Source organism: Hyaena hyaena, unplaced genomic scaffold, assembly GCF_003009895.1.
Source record: "Hyaena hyaena isolate Hyena2069 unplaced genomic scaffold, ASM300989v1 scaffold_322, whole genome shotgun sequence".
Taxonomy (NCBI): domain Eukaryota; kingdom Metazoa; phylum Chordata; class Mammalia; order Carnivora; family Hyaenidae; genus Hyaena; species Hyaena hyaena.
In genome coordinates this window covers 1,532,850-1,560,363 of record NW_024080954.1, presented here as the reverse complement: position 1 = coordinate 1,560,363, position 27,514 = coordinate 1,532,850, and the positions used below count along the sequence as shown (strand labels likewise).

The 27,514-nt window shown below is 38.3% G+C and overlaps 1 protein-coding gene across 2 annotated transcripts; it reads right to left on the bottom strand.

Moving 5' to 3' along the window:
- Nucleotides 1-1,805: 1,805 nt before the first annotated feature.
- On the bottom strand, nt 1,806-27,514 carry MTO1 (mitochondrial tRNA translation optimization 1). 2 transcript variants are annotated; one of them, XM_039248935.1, is made up of 12 exons: nt 27,210-27,514; nt 23,445-23,644; nt 23,247-23,364; nt 17,535-17,824; nt 14,947-15,059; nt 14,669-14,859; nt 14,303-14,433; nt 12,928-13,132; nt 12,678-12,849; nt 7,873-7,991; nt 4,043-4,203; nt 1,806-2,342 (listed from the first exon to the last, which is right to left on the bottom strand). In XM_039248935.1, exons 1-12 carry the CDS (start codon nt 27,424-27,426, stop codon nt 2,181-2,183), a joined length of 2,079 nt encoding a protein of 692 aa, XP_039104866.1. In that variant the 5' UTR covers nt 27,427-27,514; the 3' UTR covers nt 1,806-2,180. The 2 variants fall into 2 exon arrangements, with proteins under 2 accessions (XP_039104866.1, XP_039104867.1); XM_039248936.1 differs by lacking the exon at nt 1,806-2,342 and having other exon boundaries at nt 4,056-4,174.

Genomic DNA, 27,514 nt, shown 5'->3' with positions numbered 1-27,514 from the left:
GACTTCGGCTCAGGTCATGATCTCACGGTTCGTGGGTTCGAGCCCCGTGTCGGGCTATGTATTGACAGCCAGCTCAGAGTCTGGAGCCTGCTTCAGATTCTGTGTCTCCCTCTTTCTCTGACCTTCCCCTGCTCACGCTATCTCTCTCTCTCAGAAATAAATAAAACATTTTTTAAAAAAATAAATATTCTGGATATTAGCCCGTTATTCAATACAGGATTTTTCTTCCATTCTGTGGGTTGCCTTTTTACTCTTTTGTGTCCTTCACCTGACTCTTACATTAGGAAATAGTAAAAATCTGCTTCATAAATAAAATGAATATCATAAAAATAAACTTCATATTAGGGGCAGGAAAAACACAGATAGTACAGGAAGATAGGGAGGAAAGGAAGCTGAAGAAATTGTGAAGACAAGAGTTATGGAGATAGAGAAAGGCAAACACAAGAGTATAAAATTCTTAAGATTTATTGTCATTTTTATCCCATTTAATTCACTTTTAGTTTTGTCATCTATTGCTTTTAGTAATATTCATTCATTCAAAAAGCATGCCCTGAGTGTCTACAGCTGTGGCACTGCAGGCATTCAAGAGGTTTATATTTTAAGAGGTTAGGGGAAGCCAGATATTGCAATAATGGTAGAATGAAATAAATACAACAATAAAAGTATTGTGAAGAGGGAGCCCAAGAGGAACAGGTTAATTTTTTAATTATTATGTGTGAGTTTTTTTAATGTTATTATTTATTTCTGAGAGAGGCAGCATGAGCAGGGGAGGGTCAGAGAAAGAGACACTGAATCCGAAACAGGCTCCAGGTTCTGAGCTAGCTGTCAGTACAGAGCCTGATGCGGGGCTCGAGCCCACGAACCATGAGATCATGACCTGAGCCGAAGCTGGACGCTTAACTGACTGAGCCACCCAGGCACCCCACGTTACAAATGCTTTTTACTTGCTACTGATACTACTTTAATGGAAAGACTAAAATTAGATGAAACAAATCCGTGAAAACTGAGCTATATTCAAGCAGCCATATAGGATTATAGCAACAAAATATTTGGCTGCCTCACACCCATAATCAGGCTTAACAAATACTGTAGCCAGAGTGACTTCAGGGCCTTTGGTACTGTCTTAAGTATCTTCTTTGGCCTGAAGCTGACATGGGAGCTTCTCCCTTGATTGATACCAGATATCTGAGTTAGCATTTCCAGGGACAAGCAAGGCTCTCTGGCCCACTTGTCTGTATTCATCCTCTAGTCTATCTAGAAAGGTCAAGATGTCTCAGCCAGCCAGCCAAAGGGCCCAGGTGGTCATCCCACCCTAAACCCTGTTACAACACAGAATTGAAGTACTGAAGAGGAAGAAGAGTGGCAGCACCATTCCAGCTTTTCTGTCAATTCTGACCTAAAAACATGGAAATGCTAGTTAACAGTTACTAAGGATTTGTCTTTAGTGTTAAGAAATTGGGCCATAACAGTTTCATAAGAAAATACTGTAGGATATAAAATAACTACCTTTATTATCCCTTCAACCAGGTTGCCAAAAAATTTTCCATATGGAGGATCCTAGGAAACTGATAATTTCTATTTCATAGGGTTTTCATTGATGTTCAAAGATAATTACTGGTGAGGATTTCCTGGAGAAGTACAGGAATCTTAGAAATCAACTTTCATCCTACATACTACATTTTTAAGTGTTGGAAACCAGTTGGATAATTCTAGATGATTTTGTATAGTCTCAAATATGAAGTCCTAAGAATCTGAGGGCTTTGAAATTGCCTCCTAATGCAAACAAAAGACTACTAACTTTCAAAACAGGTTTAAACATAAGATTTTTACTTTGGTAGTATTTAATGGACAAAGTCCTTATGAGTAAGCAAATCTGTGAACTGAAGTTTTTTTTTCTGGTTTATGTGTGGATCCACTGAGATCTCTCTTTGATGAATACTCCCATTATGTTAATAGGCTCACTGTATTAGAGCACCTAAGATGAAGAGTATAAATGAAGACTTTATAACTTTCTTCAGATACATAAAGAAGCACAGTTATTATAATCTCTGTCCTCTTCATATATTAATGACAAATCCATAATAACCTAAGGTTATTTTAACAGGTGCTAAACGAGAATACAGTACTTCTTTTCGCCTCTCTCTACTCGTACTATTTAAAAGTCTTCTATGAACAGAAAGCTATAACTGCCTTTCTTCCAGTCCGTCTGTGTCACAAAGGCATTGATGAGTGTTGGGCAAGTTGTTCACAGCCGCCTGTCTCTGCTGAGTGGTCTTCACAAATCGGAGCAGATTGATGATGGCAGCAGGTGTCACTCCAGGTATACGTCCAGCAGCCCCAATCTAAGAATTAAAACCATAAGGGATATAAGTCAGTGATGAATCACTAAATTCTACTCCTGAAGCTAATACTACACTATATGCTAACTAACAAATTTAAATAGAAACTTGGAAGAAAAAAAAAAAAACAACCGTAGGAGAAACATAAGTGAGCTATGTCAAAATCAAATCTATTTTGCTCCTAATAACAACCTGTATATTATAGTTTATAAAATATTTTTAAAACTATTATCTTAATGTATCTTCAAAATAACTATAAAGTAGATAAAGGGAATGTGATTATTATTAATACCTTCATTTTATAAGTTAGGGAAAATTAGGCTCAGAAAAGTTCAAGTGACTTGTCCAAGATCATATATCTAATAGAGGGTTAGACTACCTACGTTTTCATTAAACTAATGTAACCACCTCAGCAGTCCCTTTAATCTCATTAATATTTCTGTGGTATATTTTTATAGTGAAATGTATGAATATTCACTCAAAGTGGTATAAAGACTACATAATATCATGTCAGTTCAGGTTTGCTACCAGGTTTGTCTACAACAAAGACTTGTCAGAGCTTTTTGTATCCTAGAATTGTGGATAAGGGATGTGAACTCCAATGACCAGTTCTGTCCAATTGAACTTTCTGTGATAATGGAAATTTTCATAACATTTTCACTGTAACAATGCACTGTCCAATATGGGTAGCTATTAGCCATATGTGGCTATTCAGCACCTGAAACATGGCTAGTATGACTAAAGAGCTGAATGCTGAGTTTTATTTAATTTTAATTAATGTAAATGGTCACATTTAGCTAGTGGCTATCCTATTGGGCAGTGTAGCCTATGATTACCCATAAAAACCCAAAATGAGTAGGATATACAGAGTTATAAATTTAAGGCTTATTTGCTTGGTTTCTATTTCTTATTTGCTATGACTATTGCTAAGAAAATCATGTTTATATTGATGGAATTACTCCTCCCTTTAAAAATAATTTTTTTCAAAAAATTTTATAGGTCATACTTTTGTTAAATGCCTTTTACTTTATGAATCACCACTAAAAAAAAAGCCACTGCCTATTAAACTATGATACACCATCCATTTTTAAGATACAACTCAGTTTCAGAAATGTTAAATGTGCATCTCAGAATCAGTAAATATAGCACTGTCAGTGTAGGCCCTGATGCAGGGCTCAAACTCACCAACTAGGAGATCATGACTTGCGCCAAAATCAAGTCACTTAACTGACTAATAAAGTTTTTAACTTATTCATAGATGCTTACACACACACACTCTTAGGCTGAAGTGTGGGGTGAGGGACCTCTTTGACTCCCCTCTACCTTCTAGTAGCTTCTAAGCCAACACTGTGGAACTCCTAATGAAGATTCCCAGCAGTGATTTGAAAACCACTCACATGTATTATATTTTAAAATAATGTGGTTTCTCTTATGTCATGAGTTATATTAGTTTGCACTGATGGGTTAGCACATGGTTGGGACTAGAGAATAATTTTAATCAACCCAATTCTTGATTTCTAGTTACTTACTTAGACTGTTTTTTCATCTCTCAAAACATACCAATATCTTTCATACAAAGAGATATAATAAGAGATTAGATTTTTTAATGATGAAATAAAGTATTAATTATGTGACCGCTATAAATCCAGGTTTAATAAATTAAAGCACTAGCTCTTTATCCCATCCACTGCCTGATTTCTTACCGTCTCTGGGCGACTGAAATGTAGCTTCTCTCGAACTTCGTAAGACAAAGACACATCTCTGAGAGTCAAATAATCTAAGTCTTTTGGCAGCTGGAGAGCTTCATCTTGCTGAACTTCCTTTATTTGTTGTTGCTGATAGAACAACACTGACTCATAAATGGCTGGTGAACAGAATTAATTATGTTATGATACTCCTATTAATAACATATTTAAAAACATTTTTTTAAGGTTTATTTTTGAGAGACATAGTATGAGCAGGGAAAGGGTGGAGAGACAGGGAGACACAGAATCTGAAGCAGTCTCCAGGCTCTAAGCTATCAGTACAGAGCCCCAGACTTGGGGCGTGAACTCATGAACCATGAGATCATGAGCTGAGCCGAAGTCAGATGCTTAACCGACTGAACCACCCAGGCGCTCCAAGAACTATGATTTTAGAGCTTTTTTACAATTTACAAAAAACTTTTATTTTTAATGTTTTTGTTTTTTGTTTTTTGGTTTTTTCTGAGAGAGAGAGACAGAGTGCAAGCAGGGGAGAGGCAGAGAGAGAGAGGGAGACAAAGAATCCGAAGCAGGCTCCAGGCACAGAGCCCGATGCAGGGCCTGAACTCATGAGCCACAAGATCATGACCTGAGCTGTTGGAAACTTAACAGCCACACAGGCGCCCCCCCCCCCCAAACTTCTGTATATAATATCTCATTCAACAGTTTTTCCAACACTACAAGGTAAGTGCGGTAAGGGTTCCCGTTTCCAGATGAGGAAATTGAGGCTAAATCAGAGGGAGTATCTTGCATAACAACTACAACATTCTGTCTGGTAGTTTATGGCATGTCCTTTCATTTCAAAAATTGAGTAGAACATGTGACTTTTTATTTCTCTCTCTCTCAAAAAAAAAAAAAAAAAAAAAGAGTGAGATTAGGAGAATCTTAAGCAGGCTCCATGCCCAGCACAGAGTCCCAACACAGGGCTCAGTCTCACAACCCTGAAATCATGACCTGAGCCAAAATCAAGAATCAGAGGCTTAACGGACCGAGCCACCCAGGCATCCTAAGCATATGATTCTTGATCTCAGGGTTGTGAGTTCAAGCCCGATGTTGGGTATAGAGATTACTTAAAAATTTAAAAAAAGCAAAATCTGGAAAATTAAAAATAGAAGATATTTCTCTTCCACTCAGTGCAAATTTTTCCTCTCAGTGCAAACCCTCAGTAGACTAAGGGCTATAACTATAAGCTGTTTCTCTAAGAAAATGTTTTTCAGAATTATAGCTTGATATGGACATAATCTTTAAAAGTAGAATTTTTTTTACATGTAACACAATATAAGGTTTTTATTAAGAAGCTAAGTTAGAAGGATAATTTAGCAATTATTTTGTAAAGCATTCTGTTCTTAGAAAAATAAACTCAAAACCTGTTTTAAAATTTAAATTGAGGTGGTCATTTCTATCCTGTCAAGAAACCAGTCTTCCTTAAGATGTTCTGATTCTATGTTTCTTTTTTAAACGTTTATTTTTGAGAGAGAGGGAGAGAGGGACAGTGTGAGTAGGGGACGGTCAGAGAAAGAGGGAGATACAGAATCCGAAGACAGGCTCCAGGCTCTGAGCTGTCAGCACAGAGCCTGACACAGGTCTCGAACCCACAAACCGTGAGATCATGACCTGAGCTGAAGTCAAACGCTTAACTGACTGAGCCACTCAGGCGCCCCTGGGCCTTAGCTTCTTTATCCACAAATTGTAAGGGCTGACCCAGATGACTTCAGATGGTCTTTATGGTAACAAAGGATAGTTGTGAGGTGCACAGGCCTTGTAGTCAGACAAGTTAGGTTCAAATCCTGGCTTTGCCACTCACCAACTGTGTGACCTTAGGCAAGTTAGCACTTAACTGTAAAGTTAAGACAATAATGCTAATACCTATCCTTCACAGGACAATTCTATTCTTTTTCTTTTTTTTAAATGTCTATTTTTGAGAGAGAGACAGAGCGTGAGTGGGGGAGGTGCAGAGAGAGAGGGAAATATAGAATCTCAAGCAGGCTACAGGCTCTGAGCTGTCAGCATGGAGCCCGAAATGGGCTTGCACCCACAAACTATGAGATTAACCCACTGAGCCACCCAGGCGCCCCCACAGGACAATTCTAAATACCAAACAAACCTGCATGTAAAGGTCTTAATACAACATTGCAATATGACAAATTAACAAAAAAACTATAATACAATTATATGACTTAAAAATAGACCTTATATAGGATCATGGGATATAAATGAGGTAATGTATATGTTAAACGCATATTAAATTTTTAAATATATACATAATAAAACGAGAGAGAATACAAAGAAGAATCTGAAATTGATTTCTGCCATTAAGAAACTTGCTATCTGGTAGAGGGTCCATGCAGTGATTTGAAAACCACTGATATATTTTAATCTAATGTTTCTATTAAGCCATGGATATAGAATCTTTCTATATGCCCGTGTCTTTAAAAAACAAGGTAAAATAGTAGCTACTCCATGGCTGAAACCAGTGTTTCCTATGAACAAGTTAAAGATAATTACTCTGGATTATTCTAACTCAAACCTGGTGATTTATGGAACAAAGTAAAATTGCAAACCAAGTTTAAAAAACAGAATTTAGTCACCTGTTCCCAGGTGTTCCTGAATGTTCAATAATGTAATTATTACTTAATAGAGAAATTATGAAATTGAAATAAAAGTATGACATTTTTACACATTAGTATACTACTAATGCCTTGTCATTTGCAGTTTTTGTGAGTTTCCCATTATTGCTAGACTTTTGTTAACTTGCATGGTGGGATGGTAGGTGGTACTTAGGTCATCCTGTATGTACAGCCAAAATATAGCAAAGTGGTATATCTCTCTGGAACTAAAAGAAATGCCATCGCTATAAGGAATACAGCATTCTTACCACCATGGCTGGTCCCCAAGGAATTTAAAGTGCTTTCCTATTTGAACAGTACATCATTATCCAACTTTTCCTACCCTTCTCCCCATCTCTCTTGGTTCCTTGCCTTTTTCTCCACATAATTTTCCAGCCCAGGGAAAAAACACCTGTCAAAATGCAGAAGGTGATGTTCTCAGTATTTTTATGTTTGAAATTTTTCATGATGAAAAACTTTAAAAAAAATACAGCCCAACTACAAAGTTATCTGTAGCTTTGATGGTCAGTGCACTGACCAAGAGTATGAGAGCATGATATGTGTCATAATGTACAGGGGCAGGCTCTGATTTCTTTGCCTGATACAAAATAAGTATTTGTTAATGGTAGAGTATTCCAGTCTATTGTCAAAGCCAAAGACACTATTATTTTTCTCATTATGAGAACATCAGATGGAAAAATGTAAAAAGGAAGTTTAAGGGAAACTACCTAGGGATATTGTTAAAATGCAGATGGGCACCTGGGTGGCTCAGTCAGTTAAGGGTCTGACTCTTGGTTTTAGCTCAGGTCATGAATTCACGGTCATGAGTTTGAGCCCCGAGAATCCCTGTCTGGGATTCTCTCTCTCCCTCTCTCTGCCCCTCCCCTGCTCGCTCTCTCTCTCTCTCAAAATAAACAGACTTAAAAAGAAAATACAAATGTGTTTACTCAGTTGAGGCTGAGGCACAGTGTGAGATTCTGTATTCCTAACAAGCTCCCCATGTGCTGCAATGCTGCTCGCCTGGGAACCCCACTTTGACTAGCAGAGAGCCTAAGACTATGCTGGTTCTATGGTAACGATGCCTCCTCTTAACATAGAGCTTTATCTTAATGGATCCGCTTTCCATAATTTGCACAAATGGAAAAGAGAACACATAGGCATGTTAAGTAAAAAATTATTTTCTACCTTCTATTTTCAGTCTTTCAGCTAGTTCTTTACATTTAATGTACTTCTTCAAGGGCTCTGGAACAGCTGTGGCTAATAACTTCATGTCAACTTCTTCATATTTCAGAACATCTAGAGCTCTGCAAGTACACAAAAGTTTCATTAAGATAGGAGTCCAAAGGGGTGCCTGGGTGGCTCAGTCAGTTAAGCGTCTGACTTCGGCTCAGGTCATGATCTCAGGGTTCGTGGGTTCGAGTCCCACATCGGGCTCTGTGCTGACAGCTACCTCGGAGCCTGGAGCCTGCTTCAGATTCTGTGTCTCCCCCTCTCTCTGACACTCCCCTGCTCACGCTGTCTCTCTCTCTCTCAGAAATAAATAAAAAATATTAATTAAAAAAAAAGATAGGATTCCAAAAAAAAAAAGGAGTCCATATCATGTAAGCCAGATTAAGAACAAGATTCCATGAAAATAATACCAAATCTCTGAACTAATACTATTATCAATAGATATTCTGGCGTACCTGGGTGGCTTAGTCAGGAAGATCAACTTTGGCAGGTGATGATCTCACAGTTTATAGGTTTGAGCCCCACATTAGGCTCCATGCTGACAGCTCAGAATTTGGAGCCTGCTTTGAATTCTGTGTCTCCCTCTTTCTCTGCCCCTCCCCTGCTCATGCTCTGTGTGTCTCTCTCTCTCAAAAATAAACATTAAAAAAATTTTAATAAAAAAAAGATACTCTTAATTCTTTCCAAGTACAGTCACCAAATGCAGTAACATCTGCAACACAGTAGAACCTCAATAAGGCTAATGTGTAATTCTCCCCAATTCTCTCCTTTTCTTTATTATGAGAAATAAGCTGTTGGTAAAGACTGCATTGTTATCATCCATTTGGCCTCCCTTTCTTGTAAGGACAAAATATCAATCTGATAAGAAGGATTTGATTGAATTCTCTAAGAATTTGCATCTAAGCTCTTGTCCCATGAAGGAGTCATCCTCTTGCATGCCCAAAACCAGCTGAAGATCTCTTTCTTGCTTTTGAGAACTCTCCAAGTCAGAGTAAGAGGCCCTTAGGTGTATATCTTAAGTCTCCGCAGAATAAACTGATGATAAAATGATGGTCAAGAGCTTTTTTTTTTTTTTTTTTTAATGTTTCTTTTATTTCTGAGAGAGAGAGAGAGGCAATTTCTACTGATTAGGAAATTTAGGCAGCTAGTTCTCAGTTCTACTTTCACTACCAGCTCTGGATAGGCTAAGTTCTCCTGGGCCAAAGCAAGGGGGAGAGGAGAGCAATATATGCAGCTAATAGAGACGACTGCTAAAATTCCCAGGCATCTTTCACAGCTCACCAAGAGAACATGCTTAAGTACAAATGCTGACAGGTATTTCAGGTGAGATTTGCAATAACTTGATTCATTGACACTTAACTAGAGAGAGAAACTTCAGGTATGTTTCATCTTCAGGTATGACAGCTCCTTAGGCCAGTTTAATCCCTTTTAAACTGATCTCAGACTCCTTGGTATCACCCACTCCCACTCTCTTGCCCTCCCCTAAGATGGAGTGAACTAGACCAGTTCTTGCTCTGTTAATTATTTACATGTGGCTTTTTGGTTGTAATTCATTTAAAAGGTTATTGCCAGGGCAACTAAAAGCAGTATATAATGAATTCCATTGTTGTCAAGACCTTAGTTCTACTTGGTTGAACTATGACACTGCCCTAGGCTCACCTCATTCCTGTGGTCCCAAGACTGCAAAACATTCTGCAGTTTAGTTCTCATTTTTTTTTTTTAAAGATTTTTTTATTTATTTCTAGGAGAGAGAGAGAAAGACAGCGTGAGCAGGGGGAGGGTCAGAGATAGAGGGAGTCACAGACTGAAACAGGCTCCAGGCTCTGAGCTGGCAGTCAGCACAGAGCCCGACGTGGGGCTCGAACCCACTAACCGCGAGATCATGACCTAAGCGAAAGTCGGACGCTTAACCGACTAAGCGGGTTCACGTGTTTGAGCCCCGCGTCGGGCTCTGTGCTGACTGCCAGCTCAGAGCCTGGAGCCTGTTTCAGAGTCTGTCATTCCCTCTCTCTCTGACCCTCCCCTGCTCACGCTGTCTCTCTCTCTCTCCTAGAAATAAAACATTAAAAAAAAAAAAAAAATTAAAAAAAAAAAAAAAAAAAGAAAGTCAGATCTGTTCAGCCAAGGGTCCCAAGTCTTCCCAGGCCTCCCAGCCAACCTACTTCACTGTTTATTCTATTACCATAGTTATGCATTATCACCCTTGTGGATGCTTGACTCATTTCTTCCTCAGATGGCCTGCTCTAGGAATGTCCAGAAATTCGGGGCAGTTCTGCTGTGCTCTCAACTAATTACAGAGGCCTCACCTCATAAGCTACCATGAAACCATATAACCCTAAGTCTCAAAGGAAAACGGCTGGATTATGTTTTAAACTATAGAGCATTCTGGAGCACACCTAATGACTAACCAAAATCACCTTGGAATCTAGCAGGATGGTGATCTCAAAGAATAGCCCTTGACCATCCAACTTAATATTTAAAAAAAAAAAACAGTTCATTTACAAGCCTTGGAGCTGTTCTCAGGTCTAACCTTCAAGATCTACTTTGAGTCAAGCCTAAGCCTCAAAGTTCAGAGCTCTGACACAGAAAGGACAAGTTATCGCACTACAACAGAACTTGAGACAATCTGACACATATGTGTATTTTCCTATAATTCTGGCAAGAAATGCGTGTGCAATTATTTGTGTATCTCTTCAAAGTCTGGTTCAACTTGTATTTTTAGCACAGAGCCTAGCATGTACACAGTAAATGCAATAAATGTATTTAGACCAATTTTCTATCTTTCTAGCTTTATAAAGTGAATTCATTTAGGGAGGCTGAATGCTAGACTGTAAGTATTCTGCTGAAATCAAATGTAGTAGGGGGGTGCCTGGGTGGCTCAATCGGTTAAGAGTCTGACTTCGGCTCATGTCATGATCTCATAGTTTGTGGGTTTGTGCCCCACTCAGGGCTCTGTGCTGACAGCTCAGAGCCTGGAACCTGCTTCAGATTCTGTGTCTCCCTCTCCCTCTGCGCCCCCTCCGCTTGCACTCACTCTCTCAAAAATAAAGATTAAAAATTTTTTTAAAAACCCAAAAAATGAAAAACAAATGTGGGGACTGAGACCCTAGTTTCTCCTGAAGGGAAAGATAACCTGAATTAAAAAGAAAAGCGTTTGGCTAAACTATTGTTTTTTTAATCACCTTAATAAAATGGCTACTCCTAGGATTAGTTTGGTGAAAATGTCAAAGTGATAGCCTTTTCATTCATATTTTTATTCACCGATTAGCATTTTAGATTGTGTTAGAAACAGTTAGCCTGCTTGCAATGTTATCTCAATACACATTAGTCACCTTTAATGCAAATTCTAATTATATAAATTTGAAAGAGTGCAATATTTGTCAAAACAAAGCATGATGTTATAAATTCTCTGCACGAAGTCTAAAACAATGTGAACCTTCCTAAATTTAAACACACACCTGAAATACTGAGTGGATTTTATAAACTATGTTTATACTATTGCCATCTCCCAGTGCCACTTGGCTGGTAAATAAATCTATCCACCATCCTCACTTGGCAATCAGGCTGTTGTTCCTGTGACTAAGAGTTCCTACTTACTCAGGTTCTTTAACACTGATCATCACTGTAATTAAAAATCTGCTTAATATCCTCTATTACCTGCCAGCGCTCTGGGAAATTCCTGTGAAAATGAAAACTTGGGAACAGAAGTTATAAATGGTAAGAGACCGTGATGAGATGAAAGTCAAAAAAGGACACATTATGCTGGACTGTTAATCAAGGAGAAGGCACTGGAAGATTAGAAACAATAAAAAGCAGTAATAAATAGGCATACCTTTAAGTCCACAAAATCCCTCACAAGGAAAACAGGCTTTTTAAAAAAAAAAAAAAAAAAAGGAAAAGTATATTGGAGACATACCTGCAAGATAATGCCACCATATTTGCTTCTAAGCTACAATGATTTTACATTCTGCCTTCTGGGCACCTCCCCACCTGAGTTAGCAAACATTTTTTTTTTATTAAAAAAATTTTTTTAATGTTTTTTTTTAAGAGAGACAGAGAATGTGTGTGTGGTGGGGGTGGGGACAGAGAAAGAGGGAAACACAGGATCTGAAGCAGACTCCAGGCTCTGAGCTGTCAGCACAGAGCCCATCATGGGGCTCAAATCCACAGACCACAAGATCATGACCTGAGCCAAAGCTGGACACCTAACTGAGTAAGCCCCCAGGTGCCCCAGAATACATTTTTTTTAATGAGAAAAAAAAGTAGTGATGCAGAGTTTGAACTGTGTAAAGTCCTTAGGAACATATCTATGAAGCAAAAGCTCTATATTAATGTCCTTCAGATTCAGAGTCGATATAACCAGAATGATAAAAGGATGAAATAAAACCCTAAACGTATCAAGGGATTGTTCAAGTGAGTCTGCAAAATTTAAAATACTCTGCTTAGTCAAAGAAGTTTCTAATTGCTCCATACTTATAAAAGAATGCAGATTGACTGTATTTCTTGGTGTAACCTCTAAATCTTAGGAAAGCCAGAACTCAATGGGAGCCACAGAAATATATAAAAAAAATGAAAAAATAATTTAGAGTCATATATATTTTAAATACAGAATAAAGAAATAAGTTATAGCTAAGTGATTCTGAGAAGAAGCCAAAAGTAAGCTACGTTCATTTAAAATAGGGAATCCACAGGTAATGTTTCTCTGAAACAATCTCACTTTTCTGTAAAACATGAGAAAAGTATATATTAAAAGTGCATACCTGAGAGGCAGACTTTTATCAATACTTATAGAAGCCTGTGGAATTAACTTTTTCCATTTAGAACTTGAAAACTCAATGGATTTTAGCACAGAAATGCCTTCTTCCAAAGAAGACTTCATCCAAGAAGCTCTTTCATATCGTTGTTGTGACACACAGCCAACTTCCTTATACCCTAGAAGAGAGGGAAAGAATATGAGAGAGGTTTTAAGGAAGACTAAATATGGCTTCAGGACTCAGTGAAGAGAGATACCTCGGGACGTAAGCCTGCTGTCGGCGTTATCAGGGCGCAGTGACAAACGGAACTCTGCTCGGCTTGTGAACATGCGGTATGGTTCATTGGTACCCAGTGTGGTGAGGTCATCAATTAAGACTCCTATGTAGCCTTCTGTTCGACTAATGACAAAAGGAGGCTTACGCTTGACCCGAAGACTGGCATTGATTCCAGCTATCACACCCTACAAGAGGACTGAAATGTTTAAAAGGCCATTATGAACTGAACAGTGACCTACCCTATTAGAACACTACCTGGAAAAAACAGCATGGGATAGTAAGAAAGCAAGGACTGCCCAGGAGTGATAGAACAGAGAAAGAAAATGTGATTCTTATTCAAAAACCAAATACAGGTAATGTACCACTTTAGAGTGCTGTATTTCATTGTTTTGAAAAATATTTAACATTCCTGATAAGCCTCAGGTGGGCTAATATATTTTAAATCCACCCATAAAACTCTTCTAGCCTTTTCCCACTCACAAGTAAAAATAACATAACTTCTCATTTAAAAGGAATATGATAATTTTCTTTTTTTTTTTTTTAATTTTTTTTTTTAATGTTTTATTTATTTCTAGGAGAGAGAGAGACAGCGTGAGCAGGGGAGGGTCAGAGAGAGAGTGTGAGTTATAGACTGAAACAGGCTCCAGGCTCTGAGCTGGCAGTCAGCACAGAGCCCGACGCGGGGCTCGAACCCACAAACCGCGAGATCATGACCTAAGCGAAAGTCGGACGCTTAACCGACTAAGCCACCCAGGCGCCCCGATAATTTTCAATAATGTTATGTTAAAAGAACTAAATTTTGTCTTTAAAAAAATTTCAGGGGTGGCTGCCTGCTCAGTCAGTACAGGGTGTGACTCTTGATCTCAGGGATGTAAGTTCAAGCCCCAGGTTGGGTGTAGAGATTACTTAAAAATAAAATCTTAAAAAACAAAGTCAGAAAAAAAACTAATCAAACAAGGAGCTCAGAAAAGAGAATTAAAACCGAAAGTGTCTGGCACAGCATAAGGAACACAGTCAATGATACTGTAATAGCTATGTAATGGGACAGATGGTAGCTACATTTGTGGTGAACACAGCATAATGTATAAACTTGTCAAATCACTCAGTTGTATACTTGAAACTAATATAACATTTCTGTCAACCATACTCAAATAAAAAATAAACAAAAACAAAAAACAAAACCCACAAGTGTTTTCAAATAGCAGTCATCCCTGTATACCCTGAAACAGAAATAATTCTTTCACTACAATATGAGTTGTATAAGATCTATATAGTTATCACAGTAGATGTTAAAAGGAGAAATACCACTTAAATAGTCCTTTTCTGTTTATAGTAACATCTGAACAACATCTTACTTGAGCCGCAGCTTCCTCATAACCAGTAGTGCCATTTATTTGGCCAGCAAAGAAGAGCCGTTGCACCAAATGAGTCTCAAGAGAAGGAGAGATCTGACGGGGGTCTAAGTAATCATATTGAACCCCATAGCCTGGCCAAAGAATGAATGATACAAAATAAGTAAAAACAGAGCTAGATTTACCTCAAAGTAGAGACGTAAAGATGATCACTAAATGCTCTTGAAAAACAAAGACTATTTTAAAATGCATAGATGTTGGGCTTTGTCTTCTGAGGCTCTAAGCAACCATGACTATAGCTAAGACCTCCTCACTGTCTACTGATGTGATGCTGAGTTCATATCGAAGAGCTGCTGTGATTCTCTTTACCTGGTTGAATCATTTTAGCTTTCTCCAAGCCTTTGATGCACATGATCATTTTCTCTTGTAATTCAGCTGGTAGTGTCACAGATAACCCTTGGGGGTAGATGAGGTCAGAATCCATGCCTTCAGGTTCCAACCAAACCTGATGTAGACGGTTTGGAAAACGTAAAACCTTTGATTCAATGGATGGACAGTATCTGGAAAAGGACAATGAAATTCAAAAATTTAATGAAGCAAGCAAAAGAGGGTTGATGTCACTCCTTAAAGTAATGTTCTGTCCTTACCGGGGTCCTCTTGTAGTTTCCTTAATGTGACTATTAAGGTGCAGGTTCTCAAGGACAATCTCATCCACTTTAGGGTTGGTGTGAGTCAAGTAACATGGCAGCTGATCTTCTGGCTAAAATATAGGAGCTACTTAAAACAATGTTCTGCTTCTTTACTAGTTTGTCTTTTACTTAAATAAATTACACACATGATAGCACTTAATTTTATAGACATTAAACCTATGCATAATGCTGAGCACTACTTAGGGAATATTCTTGCCAAAAACAACCCAAAAGGTGAGCCTAAATTTAAATAAGCCTCTAGATCTACCAGTTTACAGGGAATACAGAAGGTGAACGAATGTATTTAAGGTACCAGAAGGATGAAATAAGAGAAATCCAGAATGTGAGAAACTCTAGAGAACAGATGACTCAGTTTCTTCCACATATGAATGTCAAAAAAAAAAGGTGGGGGGAACTGTTATAAGGCATATCATCCAACTCAATGTGTGGTCCTTATTTGATAGGTATGATAATGCTTTGTGGTTGGTTTTTTTTTTTTTTTTACAAAGTTCTCATCTGTTAAAGACATATACCAAAGTATTTATAAGTGATATCTGGGACTAGAGCTTTAAAACCTAACAAGAAGAAACATGTTAAAGAAAGATGAAACAAGAATGCCAGAAAATGTTATTTGTTGAAGTTGGGTGATGGACACAGAGATTCATTACACTGTTATTTCTATTTTCTATAAACTTGAAAATTTATAATAAACAGATAATGTACACACACACACACACACACACACACAGGTATGTATCTATATCTATTTACAATAAGAAAGTTGCATCACAATTTACATTTTACCAAAGCAAAAATATAAGTGACTTACTCAAGACAGCAGAATATTTGGAGCCACTTATTAATATAACAATCACCAGAAGCTAGGACCATCAATTATTAGTCCTCAGTTCTAAAGATACAATGTTTTTTTAACTGCAAAGGCAGTCAAAAAAGTATCCTGTACTCTTCAAAAATACCAGTATCATGAAAGACTGAGGAACTGTTCCAGGTAAAGAGAAATGACAATTAAATGCAGTATGTAATCCTGGATTGGAAAAAAAAAAGGTTGCTATAAAGAACAATATTGGAATAATCAGCAAAATCTGACTATGAACTTTGTAACAAATAACAGCAATGTATCAATGTTAAATTACCCAAATTTCATTACTACAACCAGGTTATATAAGAGCATGTATTTGTGCTTAGTTGAAATGCATACTGAAGTATTTAGAAGTAAAGGGTCATGATCTCTACAACTTACCCTCAATGTTTTGAGAAAAAAAAAAAAAAGAATAAGAATATATGTGTACAGGGTGCCTGGGTGGCTTAGTCAGTTATGGGTCTGACTCTTGGTTTTGGCTCAGGTCACAGTCTCATGGTTTGTGAGTTTTAGCGCTGCATCTGGCTCTGCACTGATAGCATAGAACCTACTTGGGATTTCTCTCTCTCTCCCTCTCTCTGTCCCTCCCTGCATGTGAGTTCTTTCTCAAATAAAATTAAAAAAAGAATAGGGGTGCCTGGGTGGCTCAGTTGGTTGAGTGCCCAATTTTGGCTCAGATCATGATCTCACAGTTCGTGGGTTTGAGCCCTGTGTTGGGCTCTGTGCTGACAGAGCCTAGAGCCTGCTCTGGATTCTGTGTCTCCCTCTCTCTCTACCCCTTCCCCGCTCATGCTCCGTCTCGGTCTCAAAAATAAATAAAACATTAAAAAAATTAAAAGAAAAAGAATATGTATATTACTGTTTTATAGATTAAATATATATATTTCTGTATATAGGGAGATAAATATGGTAAAATATTAACAATGGGTATGAATTTCAATGGTTTATAGGAGTTTGTTTTAATCGTTTTACAATTTTTTTTTTTTTTAAATGTTTATTTATTTCTAGGAGAGAGAGAGACAGCGTGAGCAGGGGAGGGTCAGAGAGAGAGGGAGTCACAGACTGAAACAGGCTCCAGGCTCTGGGCTGGCAGTCAGCACAGAGCCCGACGCGGGGCTCGAACCCACGAACCGCGAGATCGTGACCTAAGCGAAAGTCGGACGCTTAACCGACTAAGCCACCCAGGCGCCCCTCGTCTTATAATTTTTATGTAGGTCTGAAAGTGTTTCAAAAAAGTTTAAGTAGGTAAAATTACTGAAGAAATGAAAGTTAAGAACTTATGGGGAAACACCCAATTAGCCAAATTAGCTAATCCTTTTAAAGATTATTTTTTTGCACCCTAAGCAATAGTGATATAAAGTGAATTGTGAAAAGTAGAAGGGAAGAAGAGAGAAAGGAGGAGGGAAGGAAAGAGGGAAGGAAGGACGGACGGAAGTAAGAAAGGAAAGGAGGGAGGAAGGAAGGGAAGAGAGAATGGAAGGAAGAAAGGAAGGAAAAAGGAAGGAGGAAGGAAGGAAAGGAGGAAGGAAGGAAGGAAGGAAGGAAGGAAGGAAGGAAGGAAGGAAGGAAGGAAGGAAGGAAGGAAGGATGGAAGGAAAGAAGAGCTATATCCTGCTATGAATAGCCACTGTCAGCTGTAAAGTTAGATTTTCTTCAATTATCCTACCTTAATCCATACTGTCTCATTGATAAAACTGAATGGTATGGATGGATTATCTGGCATCTGCTTGTTTAGAATGCTGAAATTAATGGACTCTTTGGCAATTCGGGGTGGAGTCCCAGTCTTCAATCTTCCCACCACAAACCCCAACTTCTCCAGAGTCTGGGCCAACCCTATGGAAGGCTGATCCCCTAAACGTCCTGCTGGATGCATTTCCAATCCAATTATAATCATGCCTCTCAGGAACGTCCCCGTAGTCAGAACCACACTCTCTGCATGTACGGTGCTTCCATCCGCTAGAGGTTAAGACAGAATAAAAAATGTGCTCTGTTAACAAGGATCAAATTGGAATGTGACTATTTTAAATTAGAATTACAGAAAGGGGCTCCTGGGTGGCTCAGTAGGTTAAGTGTCAGACTTTTAATTTCCACTCAGGTCATGATGTCATGACATGGGATCGTGGGGATTGAGACTCTCAAGGGGCTCAATGCACAATGCTGAGCCCAAAGTCCTCTCTCTCTGCTCCTCCCCCACTCATGTGAGCACACGCATGCTGTCTCTCTCTCAAAATAAACAAACATTAAAAAAAAAAAAACTACAGGGGCATCTGGATGGATCAGTACACTGGTTGAGCGTTCAACTCTTGGTTTCGGCTCAGGTCACAGTCTTGCAGTTTGTGGGTTTGAGCCCCACACAGGGCTCCATGCTGACAGTGTGGAGCCTGCTTGGGGTTCTCTTTCCCTCTCTCTGCCCTCCCCCGCAACTCATGCCGTGTGTGTTTGTCTGTATGTCTGTGTGTGTGTCAAAATAAATAAGTAAACAAATAAACAAACAAAAACTACAGAGAAACTTTAGAAACTTAAGAAAGAATTTTAAATGAGTTAAGAAGGCTATATGCTATCAAGAATTCAAGAATGCTGGGAGGTAGAAATATAATAACATCTAATATAATAACTGATTCACATGTTTCTAAAATCATGTCACTACTAAAAATTTAGTTTCAGTTAATTTTTAAAATTAATTTTATACATCTAGTTAAACATGACTGACTAACTACCTCATATGATTACTTCTCTCTCCTAAAACTCCAAGAAATAATGAAATGAAACAAAGGGGCAAAAAAGGTTATAAAACCACAAGGACGGGTAATGGGAAAGAACTTGTCAAAAGATGAGAACTTTCTGGGACACCTGGGTGGCTTAGTTGGTTAAGCGTCTGACTTTGGCTCAGGTTATGATCTCGCATTTTGTAAGTTCAAGCCCCACATCAGGCTCTGTGCTGACAGCTCAGAGCCTGGAGCCTACTTCAGATTCTGTGTCTCCCCCTCTCTCTGCTCCTCCCCTGCTGTGCTCTCTCTCTCAAAAATACATAAACATTAACAAAAAATTTTTTAAAAGATCAGAACTTTCAAAGTTCATTTTCAGAAGACAGAAAGCAGATGGAAGAACAATAACTGATCTAGCAGAGGGGAGAAGGATATAACTCAAGAATCTGAGGAGAATATACCAATGAGAATGAAGTAATTCACCCTGCAAAGCTCACAAGCTGGGGAACTGTAAATGAGAACTGAGGAACATAGAAACAGGTTGGAGCTGAAAATGAAACAGTTAATTAACTCTCTATATAAAGGTTTTATGTACAGACAGACCTATCTTATAAGAGAGAGTCATTGTTTAGTGAGTACTAACAATCAAACCAATTAGAATGATGAAAATGTTCTGGAAATGGATTGTGGCAAGAGTTGCACCACATTGTGAATGTACTTAATGGTATGGAAGGGTATACTTAAAATTGACCAAAATGCCGACTTTTATGTTATGTACATTTTACCACAATAAAAATTGTATTGTGCCTATAAAATATAGAAAGGTCAAAAAATAGGATTTAAAGATCCTAAATTAAGTAACAGACAACGTATAAACATTTTATTTTATTATTTTTTTTTAATGTTTATTTTTGAGAGAGAGACAGAGAGAGGAGGAGACAGAATCTAAAGCAGGCTCCAGGTTCTGAACTGTTGGCACAGAGCCCAATGTGGGGCTTGAACTCACAAACCGCAAGATCATGACCTGAGCCAAAGTCGGAGGCTTAACCAACTGAGCCACCCAGGTGCTACAGAAGTATAAACAATTTAAAGGTATAAAGGTCTACACTAATTAAAACAATATAATTCTTAAATCTGGAGAGGAATGGAGGAAGGGGAGAGAAAAGGAAATGAAAATAAAACTTATTTAATAAGTATAGAGGAAGGAAAGTCAATAAACACTAACAGAAGAGAAGATTTAACATATTATATAAAATTGTAGTTACTAAGGTAAATCACTAGAACAAAAACACAAACTTTTAAAAAAAGAAGTAGCTCCCAAAAGCAAAGCAAATACAAAGACACAACAGGGGTGCCTGGGTGGCTCAGTCCATTAAGCTTCGGACTCTTGATTTCAACTCAGTTCATGATCTCAGCCGAGCACTGCGTGTGGAGCCTGCTTAAGATTCTCTCTCTCCCTCTGCCCGTCCACAACTTGTGCTCGAGCTCTCTTTCAAAAAAACAACAGCACAGAACAGTGTGGATAATATGCTATTGCTACATGAAAAAACTCACATATATATCTGTATGCATGAAGATATATAGATATACAGATGGAGACTCCACAACAAACTAGAAATGCTCATGAGGAAGAAAATTGGTTGGTTGGGGAACAAGATGAGAAAGAGACCACCTTTTCACTCTTCCTCATGTATATGTATTCCCTACTCAAAAATTAATAAATCTATAACAAAAATTAATTTTAAAACAGGGGAATTAACTTAAGATCTGTATTTGAAATAATGAGATTCTCTAGCACAGCCCTCTTGACATTTTGTTCCCAGAATGCCAGCAGACAGCCATAGTAGTCCCCCTGGCAGAAGACTGATTCTTCTCCTTAATTAGTCATTGATGTTTGGTACCTCAGCAACAAAAAGGCCAGTCCAACCCCTAATTGCCAGATTATAGAGATTGGATAGAAATAAAATTTAATTGTGCACACAAATATCTTCCAGTGTTTTACTGCCTCATTTAAAAATCTGGACCACTGAAGTTCCCTATAGACTTGAGGAAGGTCATGTACATGAAAGTAAGTGGCTAAATAAACAGAATAAAGAATCTGGAGAAAGCAATACATAGATCAAAGGAAACTTCAAACTGGTAATTAAAATCTTTATATGAATTAAAGAAGATATTAAATGTGCTCGCTTCGACAGCACATATACTAAAGAAGATATTCAGAAACCAAAACAAGATGCTAAAAAAAAAGACACTATTTATAAATGGAAATACGGTAAAATTTAAAAATCCATTACAGGGGCACCTGGGTGGCTCAGTTGGTTAAGCGTCCAACTTTGGATCAGGCCATGATCTCACAGTTCGTGGTTTCGAGCCCCATGTCAGACTTTGTGCTGAATGCTTGCTCAGAGCCTGGATCCTGCTTCAGATTCTGTAGCTCCCTCTCTCTCTGACCCTCCCCTGACCACGTCGTCTCTCTCCCTCTCTCAGAAATAAATAAAACATTAAAAAACAATTTTTAAATAATAAATAAAATAAACAAATAAATAAAATAAAAATTCATTACAATGATTTGGAGAATAAATTCAAGGAAGTATTCTAAGAAAGTGTGTCAAATGACAAAAAAATGAAAATAGAAGCCCAGAACACCAATCCAGAAAGAGACAGGAGTTACAGGGAAAAAACATGAAGAAATAATAGAAGAAAAAACACAGATCAAGGACAGATTTCTAAATTAAAAGGGAATGCCTAGGATTTCACCACAATGAATGAACAAAGACCAGACTAAGGTCCATTATTTTAAAATTTCAGGACACCAGAGACAAATATAAGATCCTAGATGCTTTTAGAAAGGAAAAAAAACCTTTCATATACAAAAATATTTAAATATGTATGCATTGAGTTTGTTTTTTTTTCTAAGATTTTATTAAGCAATCTCTAGACCCAGTGTGGGTCTTACACTCAGAACCCCAAGATCAAGATTTACATGCTCACTAACTGAGCCAGGCAGGCATCTCAAATATGCATTGTACTTTTTAATAGCAAACCTGGAAGCTAGAAGATAATGGAACAAGACTCTCGAAAGTCTCAGAAAAAAAAAAATTAACTAAAATTATATTCTTAGACAAATTAAGAGTCAAGACTAAGGGGAGACATTTTCAGATGTGTTTAAACTCAAAAAAATCTACCTTCCTTGCATCCTTTCTTAGGAAGCTACTGGAAGCTTCAGAAAAATGCTTCTCCAGAAAAATGAGGCAATGAGAAAGACTGAAGTCCCGAGAAACATGGGATGATGTAACACAGCAAAGTAGTAAAAAGAAGGTTCAAATGACATCTGTGCAGAAGGCCTAGAGAGCAACTGCCCTAATTATAGCAGAGGGTTGTAGGGGGCTGGGGAAGTTGATGTCTCTGGGAGGGAAGTAGCAAAGAAAAAACAGAATAGACAGATCACTTGACTACTGAAATAGAGTTTTTTCCCTAATGAGAAAGCTGAACAAGTACACAAGTAAAATAAGCAAACAAAAACTAAAGCAAATATTAACCCAAAGCAAAGACGTATATAAAGGAAAGTGTATATAATACACTACTGAGATCTCAGTGAACAATATTTAAAAAATCATAATATAAATATACTATCAACTAAAATGTATGGCATAACTACATTAGAAGGATAGAGGGAAGGAAAATAGGGGATTAAAAAGAACTACTATAAAAAAGTTAATAGATAACATCTAATACTGCTAATTTAGGTAGTACAAATATAAGTATATTATTTAGTAATATGTAAGTATATAGCAGAAATGAAACTGAAGTGGCTAATCTGTAAAGGGAGTTAATCATAGAGATAATTGTTTTTCTATACAAACTTTGTTTTTGTTTTTTGTTTTTTCATACAAACTTTTAAATTCAATTTGATTTTTGTTAAAAATTATGTGCATGTATTATTTTGATTAAAAATTAATTTAGAACTCCTGGGGACCCTGGGTGGCTCTGTTGGTTAAGCATCCAACTTTGGCTCAGGACATGATCTCATGGTTTGTGGGTTTGAGTTCCACGTCTGGCTCTGTGCTGACAGCTCAGAGCCTGGAGCCTGCTTCAGATTCTGTGTCTCCCTTTCTCTCTGCCCCTCCCCCATTCACACTGTCTCTCTCCCTCTCAAAACTAAATAAACATTAAAATATATTTAAATATATATATAACTTCTTTAAATAAAAAACATAAACATAATAACATTGTCAAATACAAATAAAAAAAACAAAGTCAGAAGTAGGAAAAACAGAGGTACTTGGCTGGCTCAGTTGATAGAACATATGGCCCTTGTTCTTGAGGCTGTGAGTTCGAGCCCCGTGTTGGATGTAGGGATTACTTAAAAATAAAATCTTTAAAAAGAAAAAAAAAGAACTAGGAAAAATAAAAATTACAACAGAAGGATGAGGAGAAAAACGCATGTATGTAGGCTATAGAGTCTTACTAGGATGGTATAAATGAGCCCAGAGTTTGACTAAGCTTCATGAAGGTCAAGATGAAAGGAGGAATATAATTTTTTATACAGTTTTCCTCATCCATGAAAATATAATAATTTCCTAGAATAAGCAAAACATCTCCATGTTCTGCTCTAAAATTTTTTTTTCACATGGAGTTTAACACTGTTATTATCATCTATAACCAGTACAAACCTAAAACCACACCACTGACACGGCATTTCCCAGTGTGCTCAGGCTCTGGTTCTGTAAGAATAAGATCTTCTACAGCTCCCTCCTGAACAGTAAGCAGTGGTGTACTTAGAATTTCTTTCTGTCAAAAGAGAACGCAAGTTGAAACATAACAGTTAAATAATCACTACAGTCTCTCCTGTTTTGATGCCCCATTCTTACCTGCATGTTCTGCTTATAGAGTTTCCTATCAATCTGAGCTCTCAGACCCCAAACAGCTGGTCCCTTACGCCGGTTTAATACTTTGTAATGGACACCAGACTGGTCACAGATTCGAGAACACAGGCCATCCAAGGCATCAACTTCCCTCATTAAGTGCCCTTTGCCAATGCCACCAAAGGAAGGATTACAGGACATCTGACCTAAAGAAAACAGGCAAAATAAATATATACACATTTGCACATAGTGAATTTAATAGGGAAATGTCTGTACAAGTGACTAGAATCAGCTCATATGATAGATTAAAAAAACAACAACCCTGAAACAAACACTAGAAAGGAACTTAGAAAATCCCAATGGGATGCAAGAGTTATTCAGGACATTTTGGAAGACAAACCATTGACTGTATTTTCTTTTAAATCTTTTCCTTGACATATTTTTATTGGTTCATTAGCTTGCCTTTTCCTTTAAAATGTGGTTTTGACATGAGAGACTCTTGAATGCTGAGAACAAACTGAGGACTGATGGGTATGAGGAGGAAGGGAAGGGGGTAACGGGCATGGAGGAGGACACTTGTGGGGATGAGCACTGGGTGTTATATGGAAACCAACTTGACAATAAACTATTTTAAAAAAATAAAAAAATAAAATGTGGTTTTGAAATCCTCACTTCATGAAACCTTCCCAAATCAAGCATACTTTTAAGAAGTCCCTTAGCACTAATTCCCTGTTATAATGAATTATGTCTTCCATAAATGCCATCTGTTGTTTCCTTTTTGCTTATTTTGCAAAATAATTAAATTATATCAGCTTCCTGAAAGTAGAAACCATACTTTATATCTTCCCTTTAAATTCCCCCAGTCTGATTTGGAAGTCTAAACTCATGCGGTTCCCTCAAAGGTTTTTAAGGGAGGTGGAGGGGTAGGAAATCTATGTCAACATCTGTCGGTCTACTGCAGCCACCTCTAAGCTATCTGCAAGTTTTTATAGTCTCCATAAGCAGGCTGAATAGTGCTGTGATTAACAGTATGGGTCAGGAGTGAGTGAAAGGGATCTGGCTCAGTTCCTAGATCTACCACTTATAAGCTCTGTCATTTTGGCAGGTTATCTAATTTTCTCTACCTCAGTTTCCCTCCTGTAAAAACAGGGATGATAACTACAGTAGATTATGTCCCCCCTTCCTTTGATTCACAATTTTATTTCACTAAACTCTATGAGCATAAGCTCAGGGAGTGTGATCTAAACTCAGTAGAAATGAATCTTTAACAATCTAAGTAATCCTGTTTCTACTTGCCAGTGTCTGTGTTAAGAGTGGGAAATAAGTCATGAGGGGTGAACTATTGGGAATGAAGTCTCTAGAAATGGGATTTATTTTCCTCTTTAAAGAGATACAGGAGGGATGCCTGGGTGGTTAAGTCAGTTAAGTGATCGACTTTGGCCCAGGTCCTGATCTCACAGTTCATGAGTTTGGGACAGCTCGGAGCCTGGAGCCTGCTTTGGATTCTGTGTCTCTGTCTCTGCCCCTCTCCTACTCGCATTCTCTAAATCTCTCAGAAATGGATAAACATTTAAAAAAAAATTTTTTTAATTAAAAAAAAAAAAAAGAAATACAGGAGTGGGGGTGTGTGCTTGGGTGACTCAGCTGGTTGAGTGCCCTGCTCTTGATTTTGGCTCAGGTCATGATTCCAGGGATGTGGGATCAAGCCCCACGATGGGCTCCACACTGAGTGTGGAGTCTGCTTAGGATTCTGTCTCTCTCTCCCTCTGCCTCTCTCCCCAGCTCACACTCTCTAAAATAAAAAAAGGGGTGCCTGGGTGGCTCAGTCGGGTAAGCGTCTGACTTTGGCTCAGGTCATGATCTCACGGTTTGTGGGTCTGAGCCCTTCGTCAGGCTCTGTGCTGACAGCTCAGAGCCTGGAGCCTGCTTTGGATTCTGTGTCTCCCTCTCTCTCTGTTTTTCCTCCGCTGGAACTCTCTCTCACTCTCAAAAATAAATAAAGATTAAAAAAAAAAAAAGAATAAAGAGATGCACAAGTCTTTTCCATTGTGAAATGCAAAAATAGTTTTCTAAAAAGTATTATTTTCCAAGTTAGTAGAAAATAAAAGACTTTCTGCCTCTAACTTCATTCTCGGCAGATGATATGACTAAATCACAACACGACAATTCTTGTATTCTCCCTTCTTAGATCAGTTGAAGCTTCTAGTCAAAGCTATCTTTCTGAGGCCAAGTAGAAATATTTAAGATGCTCCACTATATTAAATTAAATCTTAAAAATGAGATTTTGATTTAAAAACAGATTTGTCATCTACTAAGCTCATCTATAAGAATTATTATCCCTGAAATATATTTATTTAAAAAGAAAACAGGTAAAATAATATGAATATGGGTTTGGATAAAAATCTCTTTATCCCTCACAGAACTACATTACTTATATTTAATGGTCATCTTAGTTCAATAATACTTTCAATTAGAGTTTTGAATTATTATTGAAAGGCAGTATCATCATTATTTTTAAAAAATGTAAACAACACTGAAATGTATAATAAGTAAAGTGTAATCTTCTGGGTAATCTATCAACTCTCTTTAAAAGAGTCACTGTTGGGCGCCTGGGTGGCTCACTTGGTTAAGCAACCGTCTTCTGCTCAGGTCATGATCTCATGGTTCGTGGGTTTGAGCCCCATATGGGCTCTGTGCTGACAGCTAGCTCAGAGCCTGGAGCCTGTTTTGGATTCTTTATCTCCCTCTCTCTGACCCTCCCCTGCTTGGGCTGCCTCTCTCTGACTCTCCAAAGTTAAAAAAAAAAAAAAAAAAAAAAAAGAGTCTCTTAAAAATTTTTTTAAAAAAATAGGAGTCACTGTTAACAGTGTATGTTTCTCCACAGTTAGGAGCTGAATGGCAATTTTTAAAAAGCACTTCAGTATATAAATATGTGATTTATTAACAATTTTTGCAAAACACAGTTAATACTTCAACTGCTGTTCACTCTTAAGCAAAATGCAGGAGAAAAAATATAGGCATGCATAATTTACAAAATGATGTTTTAGCTAGCATCCATTATAGATGGAGGAGACCTAGAGAGAGGTCTTGCTTTAAATTATAGCTGTCCACCCATTGCCTGTTAAGTGAGAAAAAAGCACTGCCAGTCGTGAGCACAAAATCAGAGGACTAACACCTAGCGGATAGGTGATGGCAACAAAAAGTACCATCATTCTTCAAAAGGGCTTCACAAAATGTGGAAAAAAACACAACAGTCGTTTAATAAGTAATTCCTAATATGGGGGGGTGGGGAGTGGGGAAAATAGGTGATGGAAATGGAGGACGGCACTCGTTGGGATGAGCCCTGGGTATGTGAAAACCAACTTGACAATAAACTGTACTTTTAAAAAATCAGTAATTCCTAATAAATGTTAATTCACTCGTTTTCCAAAGCAACAAGCTAGTAAAGGGTAAATGGCAACAATGAAGCAAGAAGCTATCAGCTCGTATTCTTAAAATTTCCCCCTTTCTAAGGCACGGTCCCCAACTCCACCAACTAACTACTGTCAGCAGCAAGCACAATCCCTGGTCCAAAGAAAAGCCCAATCCAGGGTTCGGGGCCGGGCCCAACTGATTTGTGAAATTCGAATCAGGATAAAACCACAGACACTAGGATTCTCGCTAGCTTTGAGGGAGGGAAGAGGCTGTCCACAACGGGCCCCGGGAGAGGGTGAAGGGGCATACTGGCAGCTGGCGTCCTGGGCCACCCTCCACTGTACCCGCGCTCCTCACCGATCGTGTCTACGCGGTGGGTGAGTAGCAGGGTCCGGGAGCCGCACCGAGCGGCGGCGGCCGCCGCCTCGGTCCCGGCATGTCCTCCGCCGATGACTATCACGTCAAACTTCGTAGCCAAGGGCGCCGCGCTGTCACCGCTGAACCGGGCCAGCGTAAGGCGCTTTTTGGTGAGGGAAGCCGCGACCCAGGGACCACAACTTCGGAGAGAAAACATGGCTGGAGAAAGGCCGAGTCTGACTCTGAGCCTGACACGAACTAGGCGCAAAAATTTAGGGTACGAGGGAAAGTCTTCCGGGCGCAGC

Bases quoted from the DNA above. Each gene is read 5' to 3' on its own strand.
- MTO1 (XM_039248935.1), bottom strand. From the start codon at position 27,426: ATGTTTTCTCTCCGAAGTTGTGGTCCCTGGGTCGCGGCTTCCCTCACC. The intron at 23,365-23,444 runs GTAAGAATGGGG...CTCTTTTGACAG, and splicing joins TCTATAAGCAGAACATGCAG to AAAGAAATTCTAAGTACACC. The intron at 7,992-12,677 runs GTATGCACTTTT...GTGTACTTGCAG, and splicing joins GATAAAAGTCTGCCTCTCAG to AGCTCTAGATGTTCTGAAAT.